A 21,875-nucleotide genomic window follows, 5' to 3' on the forward strand; every position below is an offset into this window, starting at 1 on the left:
ATTGCATATAATGAAACTGCTTCCACAAGTCGGCAGTTGCAGGATTATGACCCAAAGGAATGTGACATATGACCAAGTCAAATTGTTGAAAGTGCTGCCAGAGTATATCAGTTTTGGAAACAGTGTTTAAAGTAGTTGCCTATGAAGCAGGATACTTTGCCCTTGATGATGTTAAGTTTATTGAGGCTTATCAGAATTGTATTTATCCAGGAATTGGACAGCATTCCATCACAATCCTGACTTTTGTCTCATCAATGATGAGGACTCTTAACTAAGCAGGAGGTTAGTCACCTTCACTCAACTTTTACTCTTGTAATAAGAATATCTACGTGGCTTATTCACTTCAATTACTGGCCACTGGTTGATGACGGGGGTACAATGATGGTAACATGGTTAACGTTCAAAGGAAGGTAATTAAATTCTGTCTTTTAGATTGTCATTGCCTGATGCTTATTTCGAACAAATATTAGATGCCACTTTTCGGCCCAAGCTTGAATGTCATCCAAACTTATTAGATGCAGGCTCAAATTAGTTCAGTATTTGAAGTATTGGCGATTGTATCTGCACATGTTCTGCCATCCAACTACAGGTGCACTAAATTTACTTAATTTATATTCCACTGACAATAATGAAGGATTTTTTGATCTGTATTTTAATGTTAAAAGGGCAGTGCTGCTTAAAATGCCAGAAGAACTCCATGCCAGCATAGCATTCTCCAACTAATAGAAAACAACTGCAGCCTCAGGTAACACTCATTGACAAGTTACATTCATTGCAACTAGAAACTGAGACAAAGACACGCAAATTAAATCATGTTTGTGTACATTAACAAACATTACAAGCTTTAACTACATTTTTTTTTACTGAAAAAAATTTATCTTGGAGTTTGGATATATACCACAAGCTATTCTACACATTTTAAAAACAACAACTCGGTCAATCATGATCTGCATGGCAACTAGCCAGAATCCAAGTTAATGTTAGTGGCACATTACTAGCACCATAACAAAGAGATTACTAAAGTGGCAATCATATAATCAACCCAAGGTGGATATCCTTCCTCAGCTTTCCGACTGCACTGCAGTTTCTTTGCAAATTTCTACAAATGCAAAATGTGAAGAGAGATGAACAGGACATAAAGTCATTCAGCAAGGAAACAGACACTTCTGTCCAACCAGACCATGTCAACCAAAATCTGAAACTAAACAATCCTACCTGTCTGCTCCTGGTTCATATACCTCCAAAATGTTCTTATGCATGTCCTTATCCAAAAGTCTTTTAAATGTTGTAATTGTACTCACACCTGCCACTTCCTCTGGAAGTCTGATCCACCACCCTATGGTTAAAAAAAAACTCCCCTCACCTTAAGAACATGCCCTGTAATCTTGAAATCCTCGACCTGAGAGGGGAGACAACACCATTAACTCTATCTACACCTCATTATTTTATCAACTACTACAGGATCACCTCTCAACCCTTTATGCTCCAGTGAGAAAAAGTACCAGCGGAACTTCCCAAACATTGCATTGATATTTTATCGCCTTGTAACAGGACAAGCAAAGAAACACAAGTGAAAGAGAAGTAAATGATGGATGACTTAGAGATAGAAAAATACTTTTAACAATTTTTTTTTTGAAAATCGAGAAATGATTTACTAATTGGAGTGATGTGCAACATTTAATTTCACCTTTCTAGATTTCTGACATTGTGTATCATACCAAGTTTAGAACTCATATCTTTAACTTCATTTTTGATATAACAATTATTAAACCTAAATGACAGTGGTCAAATTAATTGATCTTTCTCATGCAAATCCAGAAATTTTACATCAGCCAAATGATTTGTGCCTTTTGTGGAGGTTGTCATTTTTTTCTGGTTTTTTTGAGGTATTAAGAGTAGTGCAAATCATCCAGTAATTTGTAGTGAACCAGAATGGTCTTCTTTTCATGCTGATGTTTAAATGAACTAACAATGATGGACATTTAGATATTTGTGAAGGAAGTACAGTAACGATGGACAATGTTAATTCGTTATTAATTTTCCAGCAACTTCTGGGACTCTGTGATGTCACATTGATCATAGAGTCATCAAGACATACAGCACAGAAACAGGCCCTTCAGTCCAACTTGACCATGTAAACCAGATATCCTAAATAAATCTAGACCCATTTGCCAGCATTTGGCCCATATCCTTTTAACCATCCTATTCATATACCCATCCAAATGCCTTATAAATGTTGCAACTGTACTGGCCTCCACCACTTCCTTTGGCAGCTCATTCTATACACGCACCAGCCTCTGTGTGAAAAAGTTGTCCCTTAGGTCCTTTATATACCTGCCCCCTCTCACCTTAAACCCACGCCCACCATCATGGGGAGAAGATCTTGCCTATTTATTCTGTCAATGCCCCTCTTGATTTTATACGGTCACCCCTCAGCTTCCAACACTCCAGGGAAAACAGCCTCAGTCTTTTCGTCCTCTCCCCATAGCTCAAACCTCCAACCCTGGCAACATCCTCATAAATCTTTTCTGAACCCTCTCAAGTTTCACAACATTCTTCCTATAGGAGGGAGAACAGAATTGTATGCAATACTCCAAAAGTTGCCAAAGCAATGGTCTCTACAGCAGCAACATGACCTCCCAACTCCTATACTCAATGCACTGACTAAGAATGGCAACCATACCAAATGCCTTCTTCTCTATCCTATCCACCTGCAGCTTCACTTTCAAGGAGCTCTGAACCTGCACTTCAAGTTCTCTTTGTCCAGCAACACTCCCCAGAACCTTACTATTAAGTGTATAAGTTCTGCACTGACCTGTCTTTCCAAAATGCATTACCTCATATTTATCTAAATTAAACTCCATTTGCCACTGGCTCATCAGGTCAAGATTCCATTGTACTCTGAGGTATCCTTCTTCACTGTTAACTACACCTCCAATTTTAGTGTCATTTGCAAATTTACTAACCATACCTCCTATCCTCATATCCAAATCATTTATATAAATGACAAAAAGCAGTGGACCCAGCACCGATCCTTGAAGTACACCACTGGTTACAGGCCTCCAGCCTGAAAAGCAACCCTCCTATATCCCCACCCTCTGTCTTCTATCTTTGAGTCAGTTCTGTATCCAAACAGCTAGTTCTCCCTATATTCCATGTGATCTAACCTTGCTAACCAGTCTACCATAAGAAATCTTATCGAAAGCCTTACTATATGGATCATGTCACCGCTCTGCAATCCTCTTTGTTACTTTTTCAAAAAACTCAGTCAAGTTAGTAGGACATGATTTGCTACACACAAAGTAATGCTGATTATCTCTAATCAGTCCCTGCCTTTCCAAATACTTGTAAATCCTGTCCCTCAGGATTTCCTCCAACAATTTGCCATCATCAATGTTAGGCCCATTGGTCTATATTCTCTGGCTTTTCCTCACCACCTTCCTTAAATAGTAGCACCACGTTAGCAAACTTTCAGTCTTCTTGCACCACACCTGTGGCCATCGATGATGAAAAACATTTCAGCAAGGGACCCAGGAATCTCTTCCTCGCTTGACTATTTATTTCCCCATGTTCTCTATCTTCCATGCCCTTCTCCACAGTCAACAGTGATGCAAAATACTCGTTTAGTATTTTACTCATCTCCTGCATTTCCACACATAGACTGCCTTGCTATTCTTTGAGGGGCTCTTTTTCTCCATAGTTACCCTGTTGTCCTTAAGGAATCCCTTTGGATTCTCCTTAACCCTATTCACAAAATCTATCTCATGTCCCCTTTTTGCCCTCCTGATATCCTTCTCGAATATACTCTTACTGCCTTTGTACTCTTCCAGGGATTCACTCAACCTCTGCTGTCTATACCTGACATCTGCTTCCTTCTTATTCTTCAATTTCTCTAGTCATCCAGCATCCCCTACACCCATCAGCCTTGCTCTTCATCCCAATAGGAACTACTTTCTCTGGACTATTGTTATCTCATTTCTGAAGTCTTTCCATTTTCCAGCCATCCCTTACCTGCGAACATCTGTCCCATAAACAACTTTTGGAACTTCTTGCTTAATATCATCAAAAGTGCCATTCTTTCAACTTAAAGCTTAACTTTTAGATCCATCACTGTTTTAAAACAGTGGCCCCAAAGTACTCCCCCACTGACACCTCAGTCACCTACCCTGCCTTATTTCCCAAGAGTAAATCAAGATTTGCATCTTCTGTATTGGTACAGCCACATACTGAATCAGAAAATTTTCTTGTCACAATTAAATTCCTCTCCACCCAAGCCCTAAACACTATGGCAATTCCAGTCTATGTTTGGAAAATTAAAATCCCCTAACATAATTACCCTATTATTCTCACAGATAACTGTGATCTCCTTACAAATTTGTTTCTCAATTTCCCAATGACTATTGGGGGTTCTATTCCACTAAGGTGATCATCCCTTTCTTATTTCTCAGTTCCACCCAAATAATTTCCCTCGATATATTCCGAGGAATATCCTCCCTTAGTACAGCAGTAATGTTCACTTCAGTCATTTGGTGAAATGCACATTTTCAATTTAATAAATTCTGTTTTTAAAGTGGCATACCAGACAAAATCCTTGGATATTCTACAGAAGGTTGTTGACTGTGCTAGGAGGCATGCATAGAAATCACTTTGCTGATTTCAGATTCACAAATAAATCCCCATGGTAACTTGTTAATGATTCATTCCCTGGGGCTAACAGTTCTGCACCTGATAGAAAATGTTCTTTTTCTCTGACACTGCATCAGGATTCAAAATGATCTAAATTACCTTATTCCTGGGACATAGAAACATATCACAAAAAGTATTTTGTATAAAAATGCTTTGAACAGTCATGTTAGCAGCTAACCATTAAGGAGGAATAGCTCTTTACTGAACTTGTGCAGTTTCATAGCATCAATCTCACCTTTACAAAGCATGTATATTTGTATGGAATAAAGTTATACAGTCCATCACCAGCTTGGGTCAGTCAAGACAATAACCTGTTAGGCTTATGAAGTTTACATGGACCCAGAGGTGCATAGATAGCATTGGTCCGGTCTAGCTTTAAGTTAAATTTGCATGCTTTCTGCCTCAACTAATCCATTCAGAACAGAGGTTCACTTATTATTACTGTTATTTAAAAAAAAGTCTCCTTGAATTCCCTATTAGATTTAATACTGCTTTGATTTTGCAGCAGTTCAATACAAGTACTCACCACAAATTTTTCAAGGAAAACTATGGATGGGTAATAAATTTTAGTCCAGCCAGGGAATACTCATCCCATAAATGAATTAGTGGAAAAAAATAACATTCTCCAGTATTGTGCATCCCATAAATGAAAATAACTGCACACACATTTTATCAAATGCTTTTATAATCAAGTTCACCCCTCAACCTTCTCTTTCCTGAAGAGCTCCAATCTGTTCATTCTTCCCTCAGTCTTTGCGAGGCAGAGACATTTGATCAGTAACAGAATTAACCATTAATGGGAAAGAGCAGGAAAGTGAATGTCACTAGCATCAGATCAGATCATATTGAATGGTAGAGGAGACTTGAGAAGCAGAACAGTCTACTCCTGTTTCTGTTTCTTATGGTTTTATGGTCTCATAGCAATAACAGCTCAATTTTGATATTATCTTAGTCTAAGGGGAAAAGAGACTGACAATGAGAGAATTGCATCTAAGAAGATCTAGATCAATCATTTTGTCTCTGAGCAGAGCTCTAGATTCAGGAGCTATTCTCTCAAAACCAAGTCAACACAAGTGGTGCTTATTAAATACAGCACTGTCTCCACATAAAATCCTGCAAAGCTAAAGGTGATCCTATGTACAAGTACAGTGCATTGAATTGTTTTGCCAACCCATGCAGTTTACTTCATTAAAGGGACAAGGAATTTCATCAATAAAATATCAAGGAAGAAATAGTACATATGAACTTCATTTTAGCTTGATCAGCAGGATCTGAGTAATAGAATGCAAGCCTCATGTGCTGTGGAAACAAGTTACATTATCAGTAACACTTCTTTTCTATAACTTCAATACACATATATTCTGGTTTTCTCATTCCATGTTCTTATGGTCTTCTTGTGCTACTCATGTGATGCATGCTGGTAATGCTTCATCTCTTCCTCCCAGAGGTCTGTCAACAACATTCTGAGATCAGCAGTGAGGTGATGTGTCTAAGATAACCAACAGTTGGTTAGTAATGTGGTCGAGGGGCTCATGGTACTGTTGCCTCTCATTCCCGTTCATTTCATGTCTCTTTAAGAACTCACTGAGCTTGCCAATTTATCATGAATGCACTCATTAAGGGGCGGCACGGTGGCACAGTGGTTAGCACGGCTGCCTCACAGCGCCAGAGACCTGGGTTCAATTCCCGCCTCAGGCGACTGACTGTGTGGAGTTTGCACGTTCTCCCCGTGTCTGCGTGGGTTTCCTCCGGGTGCTCCGGTTTCCTCCCACAGTCCAAAGATGTGCAGGTCAGGTGAATTGGCCATACTAAATTGCCCGTAGTGTTAGGTTAGGGGTATGGGTGGGTTGCGCTTCGGCGGGGCGGTGTGGACTTGTTGGGCCGAAGGGCCTGTTTCCACACTGTAAGTAATCTAATCTAATCTAATCTAATCATTGCCATGCTACACAAAAAAACTGTGGAACAATTTGGTTCAAAACAAAACATGATTCAGGTAAACTGCATTTCATGAGTCAGTGTCACCTCAATTGAGCTGACATTGTTAAAGGCACATGTACTTCAATAATCCCCAAGTCCAGGTTGAACACTTGATTAGAGCTTGGAAAGGTTGTGGTTGCACATCTCATTCTCTTAAAAGTGGCATCACTGAAAGTCAGTCCTGCTCCGTTATGTCAGTATTCTGCATCAATAAGTCAGATGAGGACTGATTTTCAGCACTGGAGTAATGGATTTGAAGATGCGTGCATATCTGCTTTTTAATAACCATACAAAGTTTGATACCTGGCTTTACCTCTGTTTTTGCTCAACCAATATTGATTGGTGTGGCAGAATCTCATGTTTCCACAGACTTGCACTGAAAACATTCATCAAGTCATACAAATTTGTAAGGGCATTGTTGATTTAATGAATTTCCACATCACCTGTGGTTATTTAAATTACTGCACAGCAACAAATGAAATGGAGATCATAATTTTTTCCATGTGAATATTCTGCAAGGAGACTTTACCATAGCACTGATAGTCTCTTCCCAATCAAGGCGATCACGAGGAGGAAGAGTCAGCAACAGTTTTTGAACATAATCATCTTCCTCTAGCGTTGGAGAGTTTGACGTCAACCTGCAAACAGGAGCAGATAAAGTAAAAATGTAACACTCAAGAAAAAGATCTCCTAACAGTTCAGACTAATGCAGACATCTTTAACCACTCCTTACTCTTATGTGAGATTCCCACCTGCTTCAAGAAGACCATTATACCAAAGAAAAATCAGTTAACATTCCTTGATGTCTACAGTCTAGTGGCTCTAACATCCATCATTATGGAGTGCTACGAAGGGTGAGCAATGGCGCGCATCAATTCCAGCTTCCCAGATTACCTTGATCCACTAGAATTCCCTTTCTGTCACATTAAGTGCATGGCAGCTGCCACCTCCCTGGCCCTACATCATAATTTCAACCAAACTCATCTCCAAACTCAAAGACTGAGATCTTTACTCCCAACTCTAACTGAAGAACCCCTATCACTAGGCTATTCTCCTCTTCCTTCCTGCATGGATGAGCCACTCACTGGTGCTATAAACTTGGTTGACCACACTCTTCTAAGAAACTATCACTTTCATCAGTATCCAAAATGGAAAACCAATGAGAGGGCATGACCATATCAGGAGACTACTTGGAAGGACAGCAAATGCTGGAGGTCAGAGTCGAGAGTGTGGTGCTAACAAAGCACAGGCGGTCAGGCAGCATCCGAGGAGCAGGAGAATCAATATTTCAGGCATAAGCCTGATGAAGGGCTTATGCCCGAAACATAGATTTGCCTGCTCCTCGGATGCTGCCTGACTGGCTGTGCTTTTCCACAACCTATCTTCCTTCATGCTCCTAACCTGCAGCGTGACCACTTCACTAAATCCACAAAGCAATCAGCCTCAGGGATGCACTAATGACTCCAGGCACCACTTGAGATTAGAAATCCAAAGCCATCTTTATCTGGTCTTGCCTAAATGTGACTCCGACCCACAGCAATGTAGTTGAGTCTTAACTGCTCCCTAGACATGAATGATTAGAAAAACAAGTTTCTGCAGTTGGTAACACTTCTTACATACCTGCACATTTTGTATTATCTTTCCTTCTTTTGATCAAGTGTAAAAACTTACATTTCTAAGCAATAAATTTCATCTGCCATGTCAATCTATTCCACCAGGCTATGACCAAGGCCCTCATAATTCAGGCAATAGTTAAAGTAGCTTGCAATAATCTGTTTTCATGTTAACATGAATTAGAAAAGTATGTTTCCAAAATACCAAAGTAGAACCACTTCAATCTAGCAGCTCTCTGCAAAGGGACCTGCACATGCTCTTTCTCATCACTTGAGAGTGTGTTGCTAGGAAAGCACAGGAAGGGCTGATTACTGATGAAGGGTCCAAAACTTTGATTTTCCTGCTGTGGTTCTGTTCGCCGAGCTGGAAGTTTTTGTTGCAAACGTTTCATCCCCTGTCTAGGTGACATCCTCAGTGCTTGGCAGCCTCCTGTGAAGCGCTTCTGTGGTGTTTCCTCCGGCATTTATAGTGGCCTGTCCCTGTCGCTTCCGGTTGTCAGTTTCAGCTGTCCACTGTAGTGGTTGGTATATTGGGTCCAGGTCTATGTGTTTGTTGATGGAGTTTGTGGATGAGTGCCAAGCTTCTAGGAATTCCATGGCTGTTCTTTGTTTCGCTTGCCCTGTAATGGTAGTGTTGTCCCAGTCAAATTCATGTTGCTTGCCGTCTGCGGGTGTGGCTACTAGGGATAGCTGGTCGTGTCGTTTCGACACGACCAGCTATCCCTAGTAGCCACACACGCAGACGACAAGCAACATGAATTTGACTGGGACAACACTACCATTATAGGGCAAGCGAAACAAAGAACAGCCAGGGAATTCCTAGAAGCTTGGCACTCATCCACAAACTCCATCAACAAACACATAGACCTGGACCCAATATACCAACCACTACAGTGGACAGCTGAAACTGACAACCGGAAGCGGCAGGGACAGGCCACTATAAATGCCGGAGGAAACACCACAGAAGCGCTTCACAGGAGGCTCCCAAGCACTGAGGATGTCACCTAGACAGGGGATGAAACGTTTGCAACAAAAACTTCCAGCTCGGCGAACAGAACCACAGCAACGAGCACCCGAGCTACAAATCTTCTCACAAACTTTGATTTTCCTGCTCCTCGGATACTGCCTGACCTGCTGTGCGGTTCCAGCACTACACACTCGACTCTGATCACCAGCACCTGTGTATCCTCACTTTCTCCTTTCTCACCACTTGTGTAACAGGTTCCTATTTCCACAAACTGACTTGGGAGATGTCCAACTGAGAACACTAACAGCCAGAGCACATTCATTTCTGGTATTTTTTTTCAATTTTAAAATTTGCATTTATGATGTCTATTTTTAAATATATCAAAAGAGGTTTTTATGTATTATTTTAATGTTAATCCTTCCTTTGAAGATGCAGATTAAGTAGGCTTTTAACGTAAAAGCTACAGGTCAGGAAGATAATTTATCCTTTTGTGTTTTTTTAGAGGTAAGTAATTTTCATTTTCATGTATTCATTTGGTACACTGTTTGTCACACAAGGTGTGCAAACTGAAGGAAGCCACACATCAAATTTTGTGTCAGCTCTAAATTTTGAAATTGTCGTCTAGGTTACTACTTTAGTTGCTGATAAGCAGCAGCCCTCAAATGGACCCCCCGGGAACCATACACCATCCTTCAACCTGAAAAACAATCATTTACCATTATTTTGTTTCCTGTCACTCAGCCAACTTTGTATACATAATGCCACTATTCCTTTTATTCTACAAGTTTCAACTTTGGTGGGAAGTCTATTATGTGAAACTTCATAAAATTTATTTTTGGTAGTCGACACATACATCGGCTATTTTACCCTCAATCACTTTTAAAATTCAAGCAAGCTCAATCACGTTAGCTAGATATGATTTACAGTCTTTCCATGATTAATACATATACGTACAATGTACAAAGGACTGCACCTAATGAAGGATCAGCGCACCCCAAGCTTGTGATTTCAAATAAATCTGTTGGACTATAACCTGCTGTCGTGTGACTTCTGCATATGCATAAGTGAGTGTAAATTCAGGCCTGAATTATCATCCTTAAAAGCGTTCCCAAAACTCAAGTTAAATGTATGGGTCAGTAGTTGCTGGTTTAACTTGCTGTCTGTATTATATGATCATGTGACATTGATATTTTATTTGCACAAAGCCAATCAGTCCCTCAGTTAAATCAACGCTCCTCCACAATAAGAGTTGTTTTGCAAGTGCACTTATAATAGCTAGGTTAATATAGCTACATTGCATATATTAAAAAAAAGCAATTATGAGTCTTTCACAGTGTTAGGTGAGCAATGCTGTCACCAAGAAAATTCCTCTGCTTGTATTTGAAATCATGCTTTAATAACTTTTATGTCATCCTCAGTTTATTAACTCATCTGAAATAAGCATTTCTGGCAGTATGGCATGCACTCAGTACTATAGGAGAAGCGAGTCTGCAGTTATGCACTCAGATGTTCAAATAAGACTCTCCAACTTGGTGAGAACGCTACCAATGGGCTAAAATTATAGTGACTGGGAGACGGGGCAGGAGTGTGCAAAAGGTGGAATGTACCCAGTGAGGCAAGTGGAGAGGAGGTTTTAATTTTATTAAATTTACTTGTGAGACATGGATGTTGCTGGTTGGCTAGTATTAATTGACCATCCCTGGTTGGCCTTGAGAAGGTGGTGATGAGCTGTCTTCTTGAACCACTGCAATCTATGTGCTGTATGTCAACCCACAATGCCCTGAAAGAAATCCCAGGATTTTGACCCAGTGACAGTAAAGGAACAACAATATATTTCCACATTACAATGCTGAGTGTCGCGGGGGGGGGGGGGGGGGGGGGGGGGGGGGATCATGCATGTCGTAGTGTTCAATGTATTTGCTGCCCTTGTCCTTCTACATGAAAGTGATCATGGGCTTGGTAGGTGCTACCTAAGGATCTTTGGTGAATTTCTGCAATGCATTTTGTAGATAGGACACAATACTACTAGTGAGTGTCAATGAGTGGAAGGAGTAGATACCTATGGATGTGGTGCCAATCAAGAAAGCTGTTTTATCCTAGATGGTGCCAAACTTTTTGAGTGCAGTTGGAGCTGCACCCATCCAGGCAAGTGGGGAGTATTCCATCACAGTCCTGATTGTACTTATTTGGCAAATCCTATTCAGTTTCTTGTCAGTGGTAACCCTATGTTGATAGTGGGGGCTTTTGTGATGATACTGCCATTGAATGTAAAGGAGAGTTGGTTAGATAGTCTCTTATTGGAGATGGTCATTGCCTGCCATTTGTGTGATGCAAATCCGTGATAACAAAACAAAAGCAAAATATTGTAAATGCTGGAAATCTGAAATAGAAACAGAAAATGCCAGAGATACTCAGCAGTTCAGGCGCATTCCATTGAAAAATATAAGGACTACTATTTCAGGTTGATGAAATTACAGCAGAAAATAACAGAATCCATTGCCCTATCACTTTATGCTGGAACCTGTAAGAATATAATTTAGACACTGACAGGAAAAAAAATTATAAAAAATGTACATTTTAGAACTTGCACCCTGCAGAGTTTATGGAAGCAACCTGAAGTGATGATCTCAGTATTAAAGCGAATGCTGGTCAGGGTACTTAACCCTGATCTCAACAATCAAACAGCACTGTACAAAGCCAGCAATGATTTTCAATTGTACATTTGGGTAACAAAGTGCTGATTTATTAAAAGCTGCAGTTATAGTCCCAGCTAGAATCTGCACTGGACAATACACCAACTCTATTCACTCAAATTACAGATAATGCTCATTATATATCTCTATTAAAATTATTCTAACATTGGGCAAATGCTTCACCTCTCATTGAGGACATTACAATGCTGAAATTAAAACAAAGGTTTTAACAACCAGTTATCAACAGTTAAAAATGCACCGTGCAGATGTCAGATGATATGATATAGAGGTCTGATGTGCAGACAAAATTAGATTCCAATTAGCAGATAGTAACCTTGACAACTACATGGCCAAAGTTAATTATAGAGTAGGCCAGGTAGAAAATGCAAAACATATTCATTCTCTGCCCTAATTGGTTCTTAACAGACTTGGATGCAACGATATTTATTCTTGAGCTTGCTTCATCAATAGGTACTGAACAATGGAGTTAAAGTAGATATTACTTCTCGGAGAATCAGTGGAGGTGATCTATTTGGATTTCCAGAAGGCCTTTGATAAGATGCCACACAGGAATCTGCTAAAGAATCTAACAGCTATGGTGTCAGAAGCAAAGTCCTGCATGGATTAGCTGACTGACAAAAAACATAGACTGTTGGTAAAGGGGTCTTTTTCAGATCTTTTTCCAGTGACAAGTAAAGTTCCACAGGGGTCAATGTTGACACCACAAGTATTCACATTATGTATTAACAATCTGGATGAAGGAATTGACAGCATTGTTGCTGAGTTTGTACATGACACAAAGATAAGTGCAGGGACAGGAAATGTTGAGGCAGGGAGGTGACAGAGGAACTTGAACATGCTAGGAGAGTGGGTAAAGAAGAGGCAAATGAAATACAATGTGGGAAAGTGTAAGGTTGTGTATTTTGGTAGGAAGAATAGAGATTTGATTATTTTCTAAATGGAGAAAGGCTTCAGAAATCTGGTGTACAAAGGAATTTGGGAAACATAGTTCTGGATTCTCTTAAGGTTAACATGCAGGTTGAGTTGGCAGCTAGGAAGGCAGATGCAATGTCAGCATTCAATTTGACAGGGCCAGAATACAAGAGCAAGGATGTGCTGCTGAGGCTGTATAAGGCCACATATTGAATATTGAGAGCAGCACTGGGCCCCATATCTAGGGAAGGATGCGCTGGCCTTGGAGAGGGCCCAGAAGAAGTTCACAAGAATGATCTCATGAATGAAGAGCTTGGGTCTCCTAGTTGATTTTAACCTACTGCGAATCCTCTTGCAAGGATGCCTTCCTTGAAGAAGCTCCCTTCCTCCCTCTACAAGGATTTCAGTGAGTCCCTCTCTCACTGCACCTCCCAGGTCATTTATCTTAGCCTGCTTGGCACACCCTCCTTATTCCTGAAGAAGGGCTTATGCCCGAAACGTCGATTCTCCTGCTCCTTGGATGCTGCCTGACCTGCTGCGCTTTTCCAGCAACACATTTTTCAGCTCATACGGAGACAGTTGAGGACTCTGGGTTTGTACTCAATTGCACTTCACGCTCCTAGCGCAAATCTAATGCAAGAACTGACACTAGTTGAAGTGAAGACTGAGATTACATGTAAGATTAGAGGATAGTTTCACTTATAAAAACATTCCAGAGGTGCAGTCATGCTACTCTCAAACAGGAACATGCATGTTTCTTCCCAAATACAAAGTGATTCACCCCAATTATATGTATTTCAAAGCATCATCTTGGAGAGAAATCAGAAGCCATGGTGTTTCTCTCATTTCCAGGCTCATTGATCACATTATACAACTACTTGAAATTACTGATAATTGAAACACATTTGACAAATGTTTGCTCTGGAATTTCTACTTCTTTGCACACAATACCAATTTTATTACAATTGAATATGTTATGTTAATAACAGACTAGACACTTCAAATAAAAAGTAATTGCTTGTTAGGACAAAGAGACATGAAATCGAAGTTTTTCACCAGTACCCAAACACAAGAAAACAAACATGTTTAGAAAGGAAACAATAGTTTATACAGCACAAGAGGAGTGTGCTGATTTGTTAAATTGGGGTTGGCATAGCAATGCAGCAGGAATGATCATCTGTCATTCTAGGCAGGTCTATTGTAATTAGCCAGGGCACTGATAATGTACAATGCAGTGGGTATTGGCTATCACCACAACCCTCTCCATTTTGCATGTTTTTCAACTTGTGAACATTTGCTTTAGCCTACAACAGGGCTGAGTCTGTGAATACACATAGATTCTCGCATACACAAATGAATCACACTCAATGTTCCTGCCTCAAATATTCCCCTTTGGAACAGGGCTCCAGACTCATGACCTCTCCGTTTCCATCTTAGGTGAGTGGACTTTTTAAACTGTTTCCTCCAGTTCATCTCAACACTTCAACAGCTGTCATGCACTTAATAATTTACTCTGCCACACAAACATACTAGAAACAACCCTTGTTAAAAATAAAGAGTTAGGGAGCTCTATATACTTTCACAAGTTGGTTTTGCTTAGCCTGCTGTTGTACCCACAATTTTAACACTTTTGGCCACTCTGGACACCGTGCTCACAAATACTAACTCAACACTGGGCACTCAAAGACCTGGAAAAAACAGCCTCATACAACCTCACTACAAACCTAGCAACTATCGGCAATATGAGTCACAGGATTCCAACAGCCTCTGGTTCATCCTCAATGCCTGCAAAATCTTAATCGGTCATTCTACCAGGAAAATTCCAAGACTGATTTGATGAGAATGATCAGGAGATCCAAGAACTGTTAAGCCAGAAGCGCTAAATGTAAACCATCAATCACACTCAGAAGGGAAAAGGCAACTGAAGGCCAAGACTCAATAATAAACCTTTGAAATAAAGAACAGATGGTGGGTGCAGAAAGCATTGAAGCCCAACGAGAGCTGACAAGTATGATTTGCAAGGTTTATTCTGTGTTCAAGACCACATAGGGACCAAACACACAAGTCCCCACTCCACTGCTCGTAAAAGATGGAGTGACTCTTTTCAAAGATAAGGAAGCCATTAAAAAAAATTGCTCGGAGTACTTCAGAGATCTCCTCACACAAGACTTTGTCATTGATCGGAGCGCCCTTGAATTCACCCCACAGCACACTACATGCCATCAGCTCAGCAATACCCTAGCCCTCCATGAAGTAGAGAAGGTCATCCACCAGCTTAAAGAATAAGGCTGCTCGAAAAGATGGTACCCCCACTGAGGCAAAGAGCTCCTGCTTCAGCTAAATGCCTTTGTCTGCCTTACCTGGATGGAGGACAACATCCCAGGAGAACTCTGAGATGCCAGAGTCATGAACATTTGCAAAGAAGGGAATAAGTCTGACTGCGGTAACCACAGGAGAATCTTCCTGCTGTCACCTGTTGGAAAAGTTATTGCCAAGGTCCTCCGCAACCATCTCCTCCCTGTGGCTGAGGAACTCCTCCCAGAATTGCTGTGTGGCTTTCGGCTGGGGAGGAGGTGGGGTGGTATTTTCACCACGTAGCAGCTGCAGGAGAAAAGCAGAAAAAAGAACCTACCCCTGTGTATGCCCTTCTTCAACCTTACAAAGGCGTTTGACACCGTCAATCAGAAAGCGTTATAGAGCATACTTCTCCATTTTGATTGCACAATGAGGTTTGTTACCATCCTTCACCTGCTCAATAATGATATGGAAGACATGGCAAAGAAAAATGTCTCCACCCATTGCCCATTGGACCAGTGTCAAGCAGGGCTGTGTCACTACTACAACTCTGTTCTCAATCTCTCTTGTTTCAATGCTTCACCTCACCACCGATAAGCTCCCCGCTTGAGAGGAGCCAACTTACAGAACCAGTGGGAGATTAGTCAACTTCCACTACCTTCAAAATAAAACAAAAGGCAATCCAATCAGTGTCATCAATCTACAGTACACTGATGATGTTTGCACATGTGCAATCCTAGAGGATGTCCTCCAGACCATCATCAGTACCTTTACAGAAGCATATGACAGCTTAGGTCTTAGCCTAAACATCTGTAAGACAAAGGTCCTCCACCAACCTGAATTGGCATTGCGGAGCAAACCCTCGATCAAGGTCCATGGGGAGACTTGAGAACACTGACCACTTCCAATATGTCAGATATGTCCTGTCAGCCAAAGCAGCTATTGAAGATGAGATTCAGCACTGCCTCCAGTGTGCTTGCACAGCCTTTGGCTGCCTTACAGAAATGGTGTTCAAGGACAACATCAGATCTGACACCAAGATCACGTTTACAGAGCTGTGGTGGTTCCCACCCTCCTATATGGCTCGGAGACGTGGACTGCCTACAGTTGGCACCTCAGGGTGCTGGAGCAGTACCACTAATGCTGCCTGCGCAAGATCTTGCGAATCCACTGTCCCCAACTAGACCAACATTCCGAACATCAAGGCACTGATCACCCTGGATCAGCTATCGTGAGCTGAGCACGTCATGCACATGGCCAACACGAGACTCCCCAAGCAGGTGTTGTCCTCCCAGCTTCAAAATGGCAGGCAAGCCCCAGAAGGACAGAGGAAGCACTTCAAGGCCTCACTGGCAAAGTCTAGCATTCCCATAGACACTGGCCCAAGACTGTCTAAAAAGGAGGAGCAGCATCCAGGAAGGCATCAAGCACCTCGAGACTTGCCATCAGGAAAAAGCAAAAGCAGGAGAAAACAATAAAATGAACACGCTGGCACACCAATACCCGACCCACCAATTCCCAAAACCACCTTCTGCCAAACTCTAACAGAGCCTGTAAATGCTGCATCGGTCTGCATAGCCACCTATGGATTCACTCCTGACAGGAGGAGAGAGAGTCATCCTCAGCTGCGAGGGATCATCAATGATGATGATAATGATGACTAACTCAAACAAACCGAAAATGTGCTGCTGGAAAAGCGCAGGTCAGGCAGCATCCAGGGAACAGGAGAATCGACGTTTCGGGCATAAGCCCTTCTTCAGAATGAGAAAAGTTTGTCCAGCAGTCTTAGCCTGCTGGACAAACTTTCCTCATTCCTGAAGAAGGGCTTATGCCCGAAACGTTGATTCTCCTGTTCCCTGGATGCTGCCTGACCTGCTGCGCTTTTCCAGCAGCACATTTTCGGCTCTGATCTCCAGCATCTGCAGACCTCACTTTCTCCTAACTCAAACAAACCTAAGGATTTGACTTATGGACTGCACAACCACCTTTTAGAAACCTGAAACTGTACTTCAATCAAGGACAGCCCCATCACCCTTTCCATGGTGCTCTATTGCTGAGGTCCACTTTTCATTGGCAAAGGAAAAAAAAATGTAAGGTGGTGGGTTATGAGTGGAATGGTTAAATAATAATGCAGTGCATTGACTTTTAAGATAAAAAGTAGAATTTTCAGCCTCCCAGCCCAAGTGCAGAGATCCCATTGTTACCCTGAGCACATCCCCCCCACGACCATCACAAACCTAATTCAAACCACTTCATTTTACTACTAATTATCAAGAACCTTCAGGTTATCAAAGTCAATTCTTTTCTCCAAGGCACTGTTATGAGCAAAGAGATTGTTAGAATCTCTAATCTCATGAATTGAGTCCTTGAGTTCAATGTTCAGTGCTAAGCTAAATTAACTATTTACAGAGGAACCTAAATTATCCGGCATTTGATTAACCAAATTTCAGATTATCCGAACAAGATCGCAAGGTCCCAATGCTTGGCTAACTAGGTTATCTGGCATTAGATAAACCAAATGAAATACTCCCCACCTGTGTCTTTCAGGTAATCGAGGTTCCTTTGTAGTTAAGCATTCGGTTTAATCCTGAGCTGAGTTTCTGAGTCCACATCCTTTCCTTTAAAACAAATTACAACCGCCCACTTGAAGTAAAGAGCACAGGCAAAGAAAACTAGAAGCAGGGTAGACAGAAACATAGGAACTTGACACACTTTTGGCTGCCTTCACACCATAAATCCTGCACAAAATTCCATCCATCTTAAAATCGTACAGGTCACTACACCCACTTATCCAGGATTATCCTGGAAATCAAACACAACTCTACATAAACCTGCTTCCACTTCTAACATATAAAAGCAAAGTATTGTGGATGCTAGACATCTGAAATAATAAAACAAAGTGCTAGAGAAACTCAGCCTGACAGCAATAAAGAGAGAAATAGCATTAATGAATCCAATGGCTCTCTTTCTAATTATCTCCTCAAATCTCTCTCCCATCTCTTGGTGTTTTTTCTTATTTCAAGGATATGGGTATTTCTTGTTGCCCGTTGCTTAATTGCCCTTGAACTCAGAAGGTCTGCCAGGCCATTTCAGAGAATAATGAAGATTCAAACACATTACTAATAATCTGGAGTCACATGTAGCCAAGTTTAGGTAAGGACAGCAGATTTCCTTCCCTAAATTACAGTAGAGAACCAAATGCATTTTTCTGACAATCGATGATCATTCCCAAGACTAACTTTAATGTTTCAGTTTCATTAACTGAATTTAAATTTCATCATGCTGCCATGGTATAATTTGAACAAGTGTCCCCGAAGCATTAGCCCGAGTCTCTGGATTACTAGTCCAATAACATTACCACTACACCATCATAGCATACTTGTTTCTCACTAACAAAGAGGCCATTTCAACTATCTTTGTTGGTTCCAGTATTTCCAGACAGAAATGGAATTGTAAGTGTACCAATAGTCATTTCAATGTTCAACTTAGCAAAATCGCTGTAATATCATATAGTACACAGAATATTCTACACATCACTGGACAACCTGCTTCAAAGTATTACTTTTCAACCATAAGCAATTTTCGCTTATCTTCTGGTATTATTGCTTTTGCATACAGTTTCAAGTTGTTTATTTTGTTCCTTAATCTCCATTTTAGTGGGTTGTTAAATGACTGATAAATTCAATTTGTACTCTATCGATTCTGCCACAGGAGTAGGGAAGGTGGTGCATGAAGCATTGGTTACTTTGAGTTGTTTTGCCATTTGTGCACCCTCTATGTTGCCTTACCTTCACGTCATGTGATAACTGCCCAAAAACCTTTCCATTTTGGTTGGTCACAAGCCATGAGTCAGCAGGGTTACAGAGCTTTTCAGGGATCCCTTGAGGGCATCCTTCAAGTATCTCTATTTACCCTAGAAGTCTCCTATGACCAAATTGTGACTAGAGAAGTTGCTTCACAAATTTGGTGTCAGGGATGTAAATGACTTGTCCTCCCAATTGGAGCTAGTACCTTGATGTTAGAAGATTTAGCTCGTAAAAGGATGATCACATTGGACCACCTGTCCTATCATCGCACTTGGAGGATCATGTGAAGGCACCATTGGTTCTATTTCTCCAGTGCTCTGAGTTGCCTGCTGTAGGTTGTCAAAGTATCCAGAGAATGCACGAGTCCACACACACACACACACACACACACACACCCCAACACCATCATTGTGACAATTTATCAATGTGCAGAATCATGGGAAAATGCCATCACCTCCATGTTGCTCTCCAAGTCATAACCTTGTGTCTTAGAAATATACCTTAAAACTAACAGCATTGTGGGTGCATTTACAGAAGCTGGACCACAGCTTTCAAGAAGGCAGCTCACTACCACGTTCTCAAAAACAGTTAGGAAGATCTCCCAATAAAATCTGCATCCTGCAAAGAGGCATACATATTTACCAAGAAAATTAATATGTCTGAGGATGTGGAGCAGTTTAGCATTCCTCAAGGCAGGGAAGGGAACGTAAAGACTGACATTAAGAATTTCTATAGGTATGTGAAGAGAAAGAAATTGGTGAAGACAAATGTAGGTCTCCTATAGACAGAAATGGAGATGAGTGCAATTGGGAACCAAGAAATGATTGAGCAACTGAATAGATAGTTTGGTTCTGTCTTCACAAAAGAGGATACAAATCAGATATCACAAATGTTGGAGAATGCAAGATTTAGTGACAGGGAAGAACTGAGATCAATATTAGTAGAGAAATGGTGCTGGGAAAATTGATGGGATTGTACACAGATAAATCCCCAGGGCCTGATAATCTATATCCCAGATTACTTAAGGAAGTGCCTCTAGAAATAGTGGATGCACTAATCACCTTCCAGGGTTCTATAGACTCCAGAACAGTCCCTACAGATTCGAGGACAGCTAATGTCACTCCGTTTTAAAAAGGGAGGTTGAGAGAGAATAGGGGATTAGAGACCAGTAAGCCTAACATTGTCAGTGGGGAAAATTCTCGAATCCATTATCAAGGACTTTACATGGAGCATTGAGAAAGCAGTGACAGGATCAGACAGAGTTAGCATCGATTTATGAAGGAGAAATCATGCTTGACAAATCTATGGGAATTTTATCAATATGTAACTAGTAGAGTTAACAAGGGGAAGCCAGTCATTGTGGCATATTTGGACTTTCACAAAGTGCTTGACAAGGTCCCACATAAGAGATTATTGTGCAAGATTAATGTGCATGGGATTGGGCAAAGTGCATTGAGATGGGGTTGCAGTGATAATATTTGGGGCTGTGAGCCTGTGGATTTCATTACCACAGGAAGCAGTTGATACCAAAACACAACGTATTCAAGAGGTGGCTAGATAAAGCACTTGGGGCGAATAGGATCAAAGGGAGAAAGCAGGATTAAGCTATGATTAGCCATGATCATGTTGAATGGCGGAGCAGGCTCAAAGAGCCAAAAGGCCTCCTCCTGCTCCTATCTTCTATATTTCCATGCAAATTTTAAAAATATAGGGTCATAGGAAGCCTTGAACTCTTGAGTTTCCTACCCATGTTGAGGCTGTAACTGATTTTATATTTTGCAACTGGAATTCAATAGCGGATGGAACAGGCCTACCTGCTACAATGTATAAGGATGAGCACCGTTGTTTTTGCTGAGCACATTTTATCTTGTGATCTGAATCCCAGGATGGTGCATTGGGATGTAGATCCTAGGTTCATTTCCATTTTGTGGCAAATCATTTCAGATAACATAGAACATACCCTTCGGCCCTAGATGCTGCACCGACCTGTGAAACCAATCTAAAGAGATTGGATGTAAATGTCGGCATTTACCTGGGAAAGTCATTAAAGAAGATGAATGCAAATGGGGAGCTGAGGTAATCTGCAAAAAGTAGGGACTAAGGAAGAAACAGAAGGCTATTTCGTGTTCTTGAACGAAAAATCCTTTTTTCCAGATAGTGAAAATTCCACTTATCCACGTGAGTAGAGGAAAAAGTAATTCTCAGAACAGCAATCAATCAGTAAAAATATTAATTGCAATGTTGTTTAGTTCATCACTCTACAGATTAGTGATATGTTTGCATAGACCCCAAATTTCACTAATTAAAAACATTGAATTTGAATCATTCCCAAACTCCATTTTCAATCCAAGGGGAGCTGGCAAATTGGATATAAAATTGGCTTGATGAGAGGAAGTAGAGGTTAATAGTGGAAGAATGCTTTTCGGACTGGAGGCCTGTGACTAGTGGAGTGCCTCAGGGGTTGGTGCTAGGTCCATCACTGTTTGTAATCTATATCAATTATTTGGATGAGAATGTATAAGGCATGATTAGTAAGTTTGCAGATGACAGTAAAATAGGTGGTATCGTGGACATTGGGGAAGGTTAGCAGAAATTGCAGCAGGACCTTGATCAGTTGGGGAAGTGGACTGAGAAATAGCAACTGGAGTTTAATATAGATAAGTGTGAGGTTATGCATTTTGGAAAGTCAAATCAAGGAAGGAGTTTCATGATGAATGTTAGGGCCTTAAGGAGTGTAGTGGAGCAGAGAGAGCTTAACGTTCAGGTTCACAGTTCTCTGAAAGTGGAGTCACAGGTAGACAGGACAGTGAAAGAGGCTTTTGGCACACTGGCCTTTATCAGTCAGGGCACGGAGCATAGAAGTTGTGAAATTATGTTGCCGTTATACAGGATATTGGTGAGGCCA

At 41.0% G+C, this 21,875-nt stretch overlaps 1 protein-coding gene across 16 annotated transcripts in view; it reads right to left on the reverse strand.

The window, feature by feature from the left end:
* LOC122540755 (rho GTPase-activating protein 32) overlaps nt 1-21,875 on the reverse strand; it is a 591,094-nt gene that overhangs the window by 348,472 nt on the left and 220,747 nt on the right. For all 16 annotated transcript variants that reach the window (XM_087976520.1, XM_087976515.1, XM_087976502.1 and 13 more), the window contains one exon: nt 7,193-7,301. In XM_087976520.1, coding sequence (XP_087832646.1) covers nt 7,193-7,301 — 109 coding nt within the window. The remainder of the gene's footprint in view (nt 1-7,192; nt 7,302-21,875) is intronic.

Source organism: Chiloscyllium plagiosum, unplaced genomic scaffold, assembly GCF_037043375.1.
Source record: "Chiloscyllium plagiosum isolate Xiang-an unplaced genomic scaffold, Cpla_swu_hap1 HiC_scaffold_29, whole genome shotgun sequence".
NCBI classification, from domain to species: Eukaryota; Metazoa; Chordata; class Chondrichthyes; order Orectolobiformes; family Hemiscylliidae; genus Chiloscyllium; species Chiloscyllium plagiosum.